At 35.5% G+C, this 12736-nt stretch overlaps 1 protein-coding gene across 1 annotated transcript in view; it reads right to left on the minus strand.

The window, feature by feature from the left end:
• Positions 1 to 12736, minus strand: part of COL19A1 (collagen type XIX alpha 1 chain) — a 182591-nt gene that overhangs the window by 17922 nt on the left and 151933 nt on the right. Inside the window, exons 32-43 of the mRNA XM_063313353.1 lie at positions 11842 to 11895; positions 11170 to 11223; positions 9823 to 9858; positions 8987 to 9037; positions 8632 to 8676; positions 5908 to 5934; positions 5220 to 5273; positions 3151 to 3195; positions 1848 to 1892; positions 1694 to 1756; positions 1003 to 1038; positions 863 to 907 (exon numbers count right to left, since the gene is read on the minus strand). Coding sequence (XP_063169423.1) covers positions 863 to 907; positions 1003 to 1038; positions 1694 to 1756; positions 1848 to 1892; positions 3151 to 3195; positions 5220 to 5273; positions 5908 to 5934; positions 8632 to 8676; positions 8987 to 9037; positions 9823 to 9858; positions 11170 to 11223; positions 11842 to 11895 — 555 coding nt within the window. The remainder of the gene's footprint in view (positions 1 to 862; positions 908 to 1002; positions 1039 to 1693; positions 1757 to 1847; positions 1893 to 3150; positions 3196 to 5219; positions 5274 to 5907; positions 5935 to 8631; positions 8677 to 8986; positions 9038 to 9822; positions 9859 to 11169; positions 11224 to 11841; positions 11896 to 12736) is intronic.

Below are 12736 nucleotides of genomic sequence, written 5' to 3' on the forward strand. Positions count from 1 at the left end.
ACAAGTCATATAAAACTACTCCATCTCCTTTTTTTGACAGCTGTTAGCTTAATCTATCTGGGGAATACTATGATCATAATCTACCTTGATCTCACCAAAACATTCAACAGTATCTCATTATAGCATCAGTAATAAAATGGAAAAAACATGAGCTTGATGATACCACTGTTAGATGGTTTCATAACTGGCTGAGTGACTTAATCCAGGGAGTACTAATTCACTTCACTTCATCCTGGATTGAATGGAGTGCCAAAGGGCTCTGCCATTTGTCCCTTGCTGTTCTGTGTTTTCATCAATGATTGGAAGAAGGAATAGAGGAGATAAGAATCAAATATACAGTTAACATAAAACTAAGAGGACTAGCTCTTCTTTTGAAGAGGAGGAGAAGATTCAAGATCTAGATAGTCTTGAACAGTAAGCTGAAATGAACAGTATGAGATTTAATAGGAACAAATGTGGGAACAAATATATGATGGGGGAGATCTGGCTTGACAGTAATAAATGTGAAAAGGATATGGGTTTTCTAATAGACCACAAGTTGTGTTGTAGCAAAAATCAGATACTATTTGGAGATAAATTAATAGGAGTACGGAGTTCAGATCATGGGAAGTAATTGTCCCACTCTACTTTGCCTTGGTCAGACCCCACTTAGAATACTGCATCCAGTTCAGGCCACTTTGGTTACAAACTTGGAGTGAATTAATTGAGACTTCTAAATACATTACCTGCAATTTTAATTTGTTTGATTTCCACTGCATTAATATTTGCTACAAGCTATAATAATTCAGTTTATAGGCATTTATACCTTACAAGCATGCATGTAAGCTAGAGAAATATTATAATCATTGGGAAACTAACTTACACGTTCTCCTTTGGGGCCTCTGTCACCAGGTTTACCCATTAAACCCTACAAAAAAATGGAAGGCATTGCTAAAATATATATTCTTGTTGACAAAGGCCAAAAGCAGAATTATATTCTGTATACATAAACAGTTTTCCTACCTGAGGACCAGGCAATCCATCTTTCCCATTTAAGCCCTAGGAAAAGAAAATAACGATCCTAATATTACCAAAATGTCTGACTTTTGCTATCTATATAGTAATGCAGAACAGAACATAAGCATAAAGCCCTTGGGAAAATATATGCAAAATCTCTACTGACAGGGTGATTAGAGACAGTTGGCAGTTGCCCCAGGTCTTACTCATTCAGGCTCCAAAAGACTCAAGGCATTTTTCAGCCACATAACCACAAAGGGGTTCTAGCTGGCTGCCAGCCTCAGAGTAGCATTTGATGCCTGCAAATTATCAGTAAACTGTTAAAATAATATAATAAAATTACTCATTACTATATAGCCAGGTAGGTCAGAATATGTACATTTATTATTGGGAGGTCAGTTTCCTTTATAGGTATGTTTAATCGCTAGAGGGACAAACACAGTTTTATTGCTTTCCCCCCCTAAATTAGTGGAAAATCACAGCATTGTTATCTAATGGTTTGCCACCAAATTTTATCTCTTTCATTCTGGGGACCTGCAGAAGAGGAGGAGGAAACAATAATTTTGGTCGAGAAGCATTGCAGGAATAATAATAATAACAACCACCCAATAATTGACTATTAATTAATTAGACTAAGACAAAACTTTAGATGAATCCTACTCTTGGGCCATACAAGAATCCCTTGTGAATTACTTACTGGTATTCCTGGTGGCCCTTCTGGCCCTGGGAAGCCAACATCTCCATCAGGGCCTCTTTCACCCTAAAGGAAAGATAAAGAAACTTTTCTTGTAATTGAAAGCAACCAGAATACTAATACTATTATGGGAGTGCTGAAACCTAAGTGCTCTTACAGGTTCTCCAGGGATTCCTGGTGGCCCTGGAGGGCCATGCTTTCCCTGTGAAAATGAAGAAATAGAAAATCAGTTTTTAAAATCAATTACTTAGTCTGCTGTATAATTAAAGCGGTTTTAATGAGTGTATTAGATAACTCTATATTACACTTATATTGCCTGAGCAATGAATTCTTCCTTAATTATAAAAGCTTTCGGTCCATTCTTCTATATACTACATAACTATAAGTTAGTCACCTTAAATTCAGTGAGACTTACTTCTGAATAGACAAGCATCAGGTTTTTTTTTTAGAATTATTTGAAAAACCCTGTAGTTGTTAAATTCACTAAGGATACAAACTGTACCCCCAAAAGCTTTTCAGATGGCAAAAGTAAGGCTGTATATAAATATATATATGATTGAAGGATGACTCTAATCTTCCTTTACTGTAGAGCATGGCTCAGTGGCTGCATGTATCAGTCCTCCAACCCCGTCATCCCAAGACCAAGCCAAATCTGGCAGCAAAACTGTCACATTTCTGTTTTCTACTCCATCACCCTCAAATCAGAGTGGGAATGGAAGGTAAACTGCCCTATTTCTATCCTTACATGTTCCCAAGCTGAGTGAAAAATGGGTACAGATTTTGGTATCACTCTTTCCAGTGATAACATCACATCACCAGACAGCCTCCTGCATCCTATCAACAGGTCAGAAGGCTGAGTTGTAGCCCAACCCATCTGAAAGTGCCCACTGCAGCAACACTGTGAAGTGGATTACACATGGAACCAAGAAAAAAATAGAAAAGATCAGACAGTTCAACTCTTCCTGGACAGATTTGCTAATTCTGAATGCGGGACTCCTTTTTTCATTGTCTTATTATCATGAAATAATTCCTAGCACATAACAAGTGAGGAATATTTCTCCTTAAAATATTGTTTTCCACAGGAAATTTCCTCCAACCAATGTTCAACTCAAATGGAGATCATGAGTAAGAAGAAAAAGTCAAGGTTAGCTATCAACAGCACAAATAGTTTGGGTGCAGCCTAGTTCCAAATTCTTTTGGAGCTTCATAGTGAGAAAAGACAAGTAACTTGGGGGGTAATTTATAGCAAGAAATGAGCACATATGATTAGTGATTATTTGATTCTGAATATCCAGCAGAATATTAGGCTGTGGGTTTCAAGACACATCAAGATACTATTTCCCACTGTTTGTACACATTATTATGCAATACATGTCTAGCAGTCTTTATCATTGTTCCAATTATTGTAATTAGTATTCTTTTACACAATACGGAAAGATCACTGTTAAGAGCATACTTACAGGTATTCCTGGAACTCCTGGAGGACCTACTGGTCCCTGGTCACCCTAAAAAAGACATACATTACTCAGAACTTGACATTTTACCTTAAATTATTCAAAAGATCTTCAAGACAAAGAATGAACTTTTTACATGCAGTAGTATGTCACAATTATTTTGCCATTCAATCGGAAAACAAAGAAATGAAGTTTTCTGACTGGTGGACTAACAGCACTGGAGGATTGGAAAAACATGGTAGCTTATAGCCAGTGATAATGATGGTGATTACCATAACAATAACAACAACATGAGAATATTCAAAAACTTTTATTGTACAGCTGATTCTGATATAATCTCCTTTTTGTAGTTTGTTAACCTCACTGCACGGTTAGCACGTTCTCTTCTTCGATACTTTTATTTCTATTGCAATTAAGGCAATCCCAATTTCCTGCCAACCTGGTCTTTAGAGAACATAATAGAGGAGCCTACTAAAATGAAGTCAGATGAATGCAGATCATTCCTGGAATATATCTGTTAAGAGTCCACTACAGTAGTAATAGAACCTCTACCATCCTGGCCACTCCTGCCAAAGGCAACCCTTCACTAATTGACAATAAACCAATTATCTCATTTGTTTCTCACAATCACCTCATATAGATATATGCTTGTAGCTGCAGGTAAATTGGCAACTTCTGTGAACATGGGTGTCCTTCATACCACTTTATACCACCAACAGCTTTTCCTAATCTGGTATTTTCCCTGCTGGCTAAGAATGTACTTGTTACTTACCTGTAAACTATGGTTTGTTGAGTGGTTATTTGAGAATCTGCTTTTATGGGCGTTAATGCTGTGCAGTGCCTTTCTCAGAAATGTCTAATGCTTGGGAGAATTTTGGTGGGACCCTGTCCCCATGAAATATATACTGTATAAAGGTGTACATATAAATGTGTGTATGTCTGTGAAGATATAGATGTAGACATATAGATGCTATAAATAGAGAGTTATGCTAACTGCCACAGTACTTCTTAATTCTTTCAACTTCCAAAGTAACCTCTGGTAGCAAAGGAAAAAGATCCATATGAAGGTAGTTAGTGATCCATCCATCCTTCCAACTTCTAGACCATCCAATTCCAGAAACAATTCTAGGCAGCTTCACAAAATTGAGAACAGAAACACACACACATTTATATATAGACATATATGAATACCAAAAGCAAGTCACTATGTGCTTCATTGATTACAAAAAGGCCTTTGATTGTGTTGATCACATCAAGCTGTGGAATGTGCTCAGAAAATGGGAATGCCAGAACATCTCACTGTCCTCCCGAGAAACTTATGTACAGGTCAGGAAGCTGCAGTACGGAAAGAACACTGTGAAACAGACTGGTTCTAGGTTGGCAAAGGCTTATACTTTCCCCTTATTTATTCAAGTTATATGCTGGGTATATATCACTAAGGGAAGCTGGATTGGAAGAAGTTGAGTGCGGTTTTAAAATTGGAGGAAGGAACATCGAAACTCTCTCTTAAGACACAGATGTTTCTGAAAAGGGTGCTGTGGAGGCACAACTAACCGTATATATAATTCAGACAGACCACAATGAAGAATCTACAAACGATAGTCTCAAGACATCCAGAGGACAGCAAGGTGGGAAATGATCACTCATGTTAGGAGAAGACGCAATAGCAGCTTTCATGCATGTTTTTGGCATGTCCATTCTGAATTAAAGCTATTCAATAACAGGTAGAAAACGATCTAACAAGTTGCTCAATAACAACAACCTTTTTGTTATTGCATAGAAACTTTTTCTTCTACCTTCACCTTATTCTGGAAACTGCCATAGCACAGGCAGCAACATCTAATGTGCTTATTGCTGTCATAACACTTTTCTATAAGCAGATATCAATTTGCCTAAAATACTCCGTTTGCTGCTGTTGTAGAACTTTAATTAGTTTGTTCTGTATTGGGATTTTGCTTCATCATGGAAACCTTTCCTTTATGATTTAAATATGTAAAGAAGATTTGGAAAAGAATAATTGTCAGTGGGTAAATGCAATCAATCTGCCACATGTAGCTTCACTATTAAAATACTACCTTTTCTCCTGGAAGTCCTTCTAACCCTGGGAGTCCCATTTGGCCTGCTTCACCCTTGAAAAGAAAAAAGACAATTGCTTCAGATTTCAACATCCTGAGTCAATAAAGCCAAATGTATTTCACAAGCTGCTAAACATGCTGCTTACTTGGAAATGACCATTTTTGCCCTGCTGAGCATTTTAATGACTTGAAAGTAAAAGTGTTTTCAGATTCAAGATTATTTCCTGTATGGTGTCTGGCTGTATTAGGTCACACAGGGGGATCGTACTTGTGATTACATACTCTTGCACAAATGAGATCTAATGGCCATCTTCAGCTTCTTTTAAAAGGAGTTGAGCCACTAAATTGCTGTCCATCATCACAGCTGGTAAGAGTTAATTCCATAGTTCAACTACTGTATATGTGCATAAAGTGGTTCCTTTTATTGGCCCAGACACTATTTTTTAGCTTCATAGGTAACCCAAATGGTCAAATTGGCTTCTGGTTTTGGAAGCTAGACAAAATGACTTCAGCAAATCTCCTATCCTTGGGTGGATTCATCTTCACATTATGTTCTCCATGTCCATTTGCTTTCTTTCCCCTGCTGGGACTAACTATCCAGAGGGAGAGGAGAAGGTAAATGGAAACTGATGACCAAACTCATCAGGGCACACTTTACAAATAGGGACACATTTTACCCATTACATACCACAGCTCCAGTCTCCCCTTTCGGGCCCTGTAAGAAAATAGGATTCATCATTCATTTATGAGATTGGTATTCTGCCTTTCAATGATTATATGGCCTTTTATCAGAATCAAGAACCTTCTGCCCTTGACCAAAATAGCCCATGAAATGTAATGTTTGCTTTTTCTTAGGAACCATCATTCCACAAATGTTCTGATTCTGAAAAAAAAGGTATTTAAAAAATAATCTGAAAATCAGCCTTTAATTTCCATTTACTATGATGCTTTTATTCCTCAACATTTGCAGTGAATTACTTTGCAAGAAAATAAAGTAGAGGTCATTATAACAGAGGTTTTAAAGCCATCTTATCATTTATCCCCAAAATGATAAATGAATTCATGTTGACTCCCCTCCATGAATAAAACTCATGGATCCATTGAGTTAGGGTTGGGCAAGAAATACGTATACCTATTACTTTTAATAATGAATTTTTAATGTACCTATCAAATAAAACAGTAATAGATCCTTGTATCTTTATAAAATAAAATGTTTTCTTTGGAAATAAACAATAACCAAATTTAAAAGCCCATTTTTAAATGGAAAGAATGAGCTTAGTTAGTTTCGTGTAATTCTTGAAATCTGGTTTTTATTTTTGAGACAACCACTCTTATTTCTCATTTCATTTCGGACCAATATTTGTTCTTTCTATCAGCAACTGTCGAATCTTGGACAAACAGGTTCTTGCCAATGGAATCAAGATTCCAATCTTCTGATATAATTCTCTGTAATCATTTTGCACATTGATCCAAAATTCAGGGAGAGAATCTGACAGGAATCTTATTTTCAAAGAAATGCCAAAAAGGTATCTATGAACTGTTCCTTCTGGGTAGTGGTGAGTGGGTTGGCTATCCAATTAGCAATGAATGGGTTCTGTCTCTAGTCAAAATTTTCTATAGCTACATCTGAGAAATTGTTTTTAAAGCATACTTTCAGAGAAGACTTAAAATACAATTCTTCATATGTTACTGCTCTCAGTAAATTATTTTAAAATAGAAACAAGTTTACATTTGCATTTTCCATTTAATTACAATTTCAAATTTCATACTAAATGACTTTAATGCATTGAAGAATGTTATTATTGCTACTTTGCAGTGAGATATTGAGGGTTCAATGCCTCAAAAATATTAAATATCCTAGTTGAACATTGAAATCACTGTTGATAAACATGTGTGTCTTTCCTTGGTTAAATTCTGATAAAATTCATTTTTCACTTCAAAAGCATATGTCAAACCGTTTCCCAAGGCAGCCATTTTGACTCATAGTAAAATAATAACAAAACCAACTCTTGAGAATAATGTTGCCTTGACAGGCCTGGTTTTTATAGAGTTCACAATATTTATTGTTGTTTGTTAAAAACGTCTCCAGTGCTGGGCTCAACTATTCTGATCAAGTGCATGCTTATGAATTGTTACTCATCCCTGTGATTTCTTTGCAGAATAAATCCTCATTTATTTCACTCTCATCAAAATATCTAAACTATGTTATTAAATGAGCATCCTTACTGCTATCCATCACCTCATGTATCCGAATGAAAAATTCTGTACTTATCTTTTAAATTAATTGATCCCATATATATGTAATTTTTTGGAAACAATGTCTTTAAACAAAGAGACACTTGGAAGCTGTTTGCAATTATCTCAGTATGTATCAGAAAATTACATTTTCTCCTATTATTGTGTAGGTTTTTTACAACTTGGTAAGAAACAAGAAGTGATTCTGGAGGGATATATTTAACCAGATTCCCAATTTGTTTTTTCATTACATTCCTTTTTTGAGTGAAAAAAAAAATCTGGAGATTTGCTAGCTAAGTCATCACAACTTGTTTTCAGAAGTCATTTTAGTTTGCCATGCTTTGTATTTTCAATGGACAGCTTTCTCTGACAAATAACACACTAAGGATTTTTTTCTCCAGAACAGTTGGGAAACCAAAAGGTGCTTAACTTCCATCGTACTTTCTTGATTTAGCCTTACTTTTATCAGCATTGTAGCTTTTTTCTTACCCCCAAGAACCCCTTTTCCATTTTCAGCCAGAAATCTAAAACTACAGTGAGCCTCTGTAGTTGAGGATAGACCAGAACCAGTGTCTCCCAGTGTGAGTCCAACACCTTGACCACAACACCACACTGGGCTTATCCAGACAAGGTGGGAGGACTGTGCACGCAATGCCAGAACTCTGTCATGGAATCAGGGCGACTAAACCCAGTGAGGTTTACTTGTGTAGGACTGCACTACTTAGTAATATGCTAATTTAAAAATATAAATTATAATTACGTTTAATTTTTTTTGACATTTTTAATGGAAATTAAACATGACTCTTATTCCTAATTATAAACTTAACTAATAGACCAAGATTTATTATGCTCATTGGACTGAACAGGCTTACCATCTCTAACTCTGTGCTGGTCATAAGTTGATTAACTTGGAATTTTTTCAACCTGTTTTTTCTTCCATGGAGAAAAAGCCAAAGCCTACCATAACATTTTAAAAAAATTTATAAAGTTACATTGAAAAATAACAAAATCAAGCAGAATCTAGGTACTAGTGAATATTAGTACTACGCAAATTGTCTGTTTTATCAGGCTTGTTTCTGGACAGAAATAAATAAAGTGTTGCAACTTCTACAGAAAAATTGGATGTACTGTATATTCACATACAGTAAATATCAAACTATAATAATGCCATACTTACAGGAGGCCCAGGGGGACCAGCATAATTGGCAACATTGGCACTTCCCTGCAAAGGGAAAAAGACATTAAATTAAATTTTAATTCATGCAAGGTGACTTATCATTAATTTTGTGCCACTGACCTTCCTTTTTTTAACTGATCTTTTCTGGATTAAGAGATTTCTATTTCATGTTATAGATACTATATGTTTCTGGTTTAAAAGATGTGGATAGTTTTTAGAGGATTTGCACTGATTTTTTTTAAATGTAAATTGTTATAATTGATCATGTCCCCATTTTGCTATTTTTTAATCAATAAAAATCAGGGTATACATTCAGCAAAGAAATAAACATTATGTGTTCCATGCTATGAGATACCTGTAGTTTATATAAGCTGCTCATGCCATTTCTTTCACTGTATGGCATACCCTGAAAAAAAAATGAAGAGAGAATATTAAACAGAAAGCCTGAAACTCAGACTAAATCCTGATGTCTTCTAAGCCATAAGCACTACAAATCCTTTACTTGAGGCAACAGCATGAAAACAAAAATTCTCCTACACCAAAGAGAATTTTGGTGGGAAATTCTTGGGAAATTTCTGGATCTACTCAGCCTATAGGTCCCTCCTGTTCCTAGGCCACCTTCCTCAAATTGTCTGTTTTCTCCATGGCAGGGTACGCTGTGAGGGATGGTGGAAGGCAGAATGACTCTGGTTTCTCCTTGGATGGCTTTCCACTTGATCATGCAAAAAGGAAAGTCATGCAGCAGCTGTGAAGAATGATGTCTCCCACTCCAAAGCCCTTTTTCTAAGCAGCAGCAGACTGGAAGATACAATCCAGACATTTTGCAGGACTATCACTGAATAATGTCTTTCTATTTGTTGCTGCATAGAAAAATGGTCTCCATGAGGTGGGAGAGCTTCCCTGCTTTGACTCCATGGACTGTCTTTCTCCAGGAAGATGTTGTGTCAGCTTAGAGAAACAGATAATGTTAAGGCAAGGCACTTGTCCAGGAGTAAAGTTTCCCCTGACAATATCTGACTTGCTGAAACTGATAGGAAACTAATTCCAGTTAGGTTCAGTTCTTCCCTGATCCAGATCTTCCCTGTTGATATACTGGCCTAACCTTGGAAATCTATTCCACCAAAATCAAAGAAGTATACTTTGACATATTTTAGGACTTCAGCCACTTGTAACAGCATTCATATTACTTACAGGTGGTCCAGGCTTCCCAGGAGCACCTTCATTTCCCTAAACCAAAAGAAGAACACGCTGAAAAGACTTGTTCCACAGAGAACTGTAGGGTTTTACAGATCATATACACATAATACTTCTATTTCAGATTTGCAGTATACAGTAAGATTTACAAATGACAAGATTTGTCAGAGTGCTTTTGCCTAGAAATATTTTAAAATACTACCTCTTATCTCAGTGGTAACTCCAAAAGTTCTGTGCACTTCACCTTAATGACTAAGAAGTATTCTAATCTAACCACAGGGACTATGCCATGCAATTTAAGGACCTAATTCTATTCCTTTGCTTGCAGGTTTTTTGATCAACTCAGAGGAAAATGACCCAAATCACCACTCTTGCTGTGTGTGCTGTAAAATACTATCAGTAACAACGTCACAGTAGGACACAGAATTTGTCAGATAGATTATTAAAGTTAATAAGGCTGGGAAAAATGGAAATGTTTAATTCAAGATAAAAAACATTTTTTAAATAACTGCCACCAGTTCCCTGTGATAAATTGTCTCAACAATATAAAAACTTTATGACAGATTGTCTCGGCAATATATAAATAAAGTATATAAAAATGAAAAAGAAAGTGTATTGCTCTATCTTGAAGAAGGTGGTGATTAATCTGTACTATCAGACACACTGTTGTAGCAGGAGGCACCCATTCTCAAATGAAGAACACTAAACCACAGATGGGTTATGAGAACCTGAAAAAGGCTGTTGATGTTGAAGCTCTCAGAACGCTTCAAAGCCAAGTTTCTTATGAACTCATCTACTTTTAGTACACTTCAAAGAAATTATTTATACCTGTTTAAGAAATCAGTTTTGGGTTTTACAGTACATGTTGAAAAATGACCACATTTAGAGCCATAAACTTTCAGTAAAAAGTTGAGATCAGAAGTACTACAATTTCTGTTTTCAGGAACAATCAATGGTTTGTTGACTAGACTGTTGCTAGGGCCCATATTTACAGAGAAGCAACACAGGGCCAAGCTCCAAAAAAGGAGATTATCAGGCCCTAAAAGATCCACACATTCTTGAAGATGTCTGATGTTCAGTTTGATGGTCCTGCAAGCCTGTAATCTCCATGAGTATTGTAAAGATCCAACCATATACTCAACTGATTATGTCACAGAAAGAAACTACATAAATCACAAATCCATAGGAAGTGTTACAGATATCTTCAGAATTCCATAAATTGAAATGTTCAATCTCAATAATATTACAGAGTGCACCTGCAATTCTTTATTTGACTAAGAAGAAATTAAGTGAACTAACAATAAAAATGCTTTTAGAGGGGTATGTGTGTATTGAGTAGCATACCTTCTCGCCTTTTGCTCCTGGTGAACCAGGATGTCCAGGTCTTCCTACTGGCCCCTGTAAAACAAAGAAGTCACATTAAGAAAAGAGTTTGTCATAACATTCAGAGTTTGAAAGCTGTGCTTTTGGAAAGTAATTTTAAACAAATTATTTATTTTTGTCATTTATTTAAACATGTATATTTAATTCATCTGATATATCAGTCAGATATAAACTGAAACAAACATTGTAGATGAAACTACAATGTAGTCCCCATTGCATTTCTTTAGCATGTTGTATTTCTTGTTCAAATTCCAATACTGTCAACATGTTCAAGACTTATTAGATTTTTTTTTAATATTACAAGACAAGCTTGAGGCATCCATGCTGCTTTGTGATAACAACATGGAAATCCTTTGCCCTTGCCTTCTTTTGGGATGTTATCAAAACTTCTCCAGCTACTCTACTTTTCTAGGACTTCCTAGTGGTCTCCACTGAAGTATTAACCAGATCCAACCCTGCTTAGCTTTTTGAGATCAACCAAGATACTGCCTTCTGCTGTATCTTCAAGCTCTACCACTTGCACTGAGTTTAGCAGATCATCTTTTCAAGTCATATTAAGAAGAATGTTGAACTGAAGCTGTCAAGTTACTAGGCTGCAATATTTCATTGGCAAGAATGACATCAAATACTTACAGAAGGTCCTGGTGGTCCTGCCACACCAGGCAGCCCTGGAATTCCTTGAAGGCCCTGAAATAAATCAGAATATGGGACTGTGAATAACTGAACATATGCATGTATGTGTGTGTGCATGCATGTGCACAGGCACGCATACAGTAGATGAATTCATTAAAATTAATTGAAATAATATATGAAATTCATATAGGAGGAATATGTATTTACTTTTATTACTTTTTATTTGGTAATTTGTAATGCACCTCTACATACATTAATTTTTATATTTTATTCTTAAAGTAAATGTAGATATACTTAGTAAGCATAATTTTTATTACAGTAAGTGTTTACTGATATTAAACTTACTTATTGTATATTAATAATGGTAATACTATACATGTTATTGTACACCTAAGATTTTGTCCCCATTATTGTTATAACTAGGTTATGCAATAAATAAAATTATTTTATTTATAAAGTATGTTTACTAGGATTATTATTATTTTTTGGCTATGATCAGCTTTTAAAAAAACAATAGAATTTGTTTCTTGAACTACAGCTCATTTTTTAAAATCGTTCTGCTCATGTAGTAATTAATGGGATTATTTCCAAAGTTATTAAAATGCAGCATGGAAGTTGTCAAGGTTGCCTTTTATACCTTTAATTTTCAGTTTAATGTCAGAACCCTTGGCATATCTAATTAGACAAACATGTGAAATTAAGTGAATATGTTTAACTGAATTTGCATACAAGCTGCTGATACATGCAGGTAATATCTGGAGTTGTTTAAATCACTATGAACAATCTTTACCTAAGCCTTTAGCAACTACACAGTTGTATAGTAAATATTCTCTATACACAATTAATTGGGATAAGTTAAATATTTTGCTAATTGGTAAGAAGGATCCTAAAGATG

Source organism: Candoia aspera, chromosome 1 (genome assembly GCF_035149785.1).
Source record: "Candoia aspera isolate rCanAsp1 chromosome 1, rCanAsp1.hap2, whole genome shotgun sequence".
NCBI lineage: Eukaryota > Metazoa > Chordata > Lepidosauria > Squamata > Boidae > Candoia > Candoia aspera.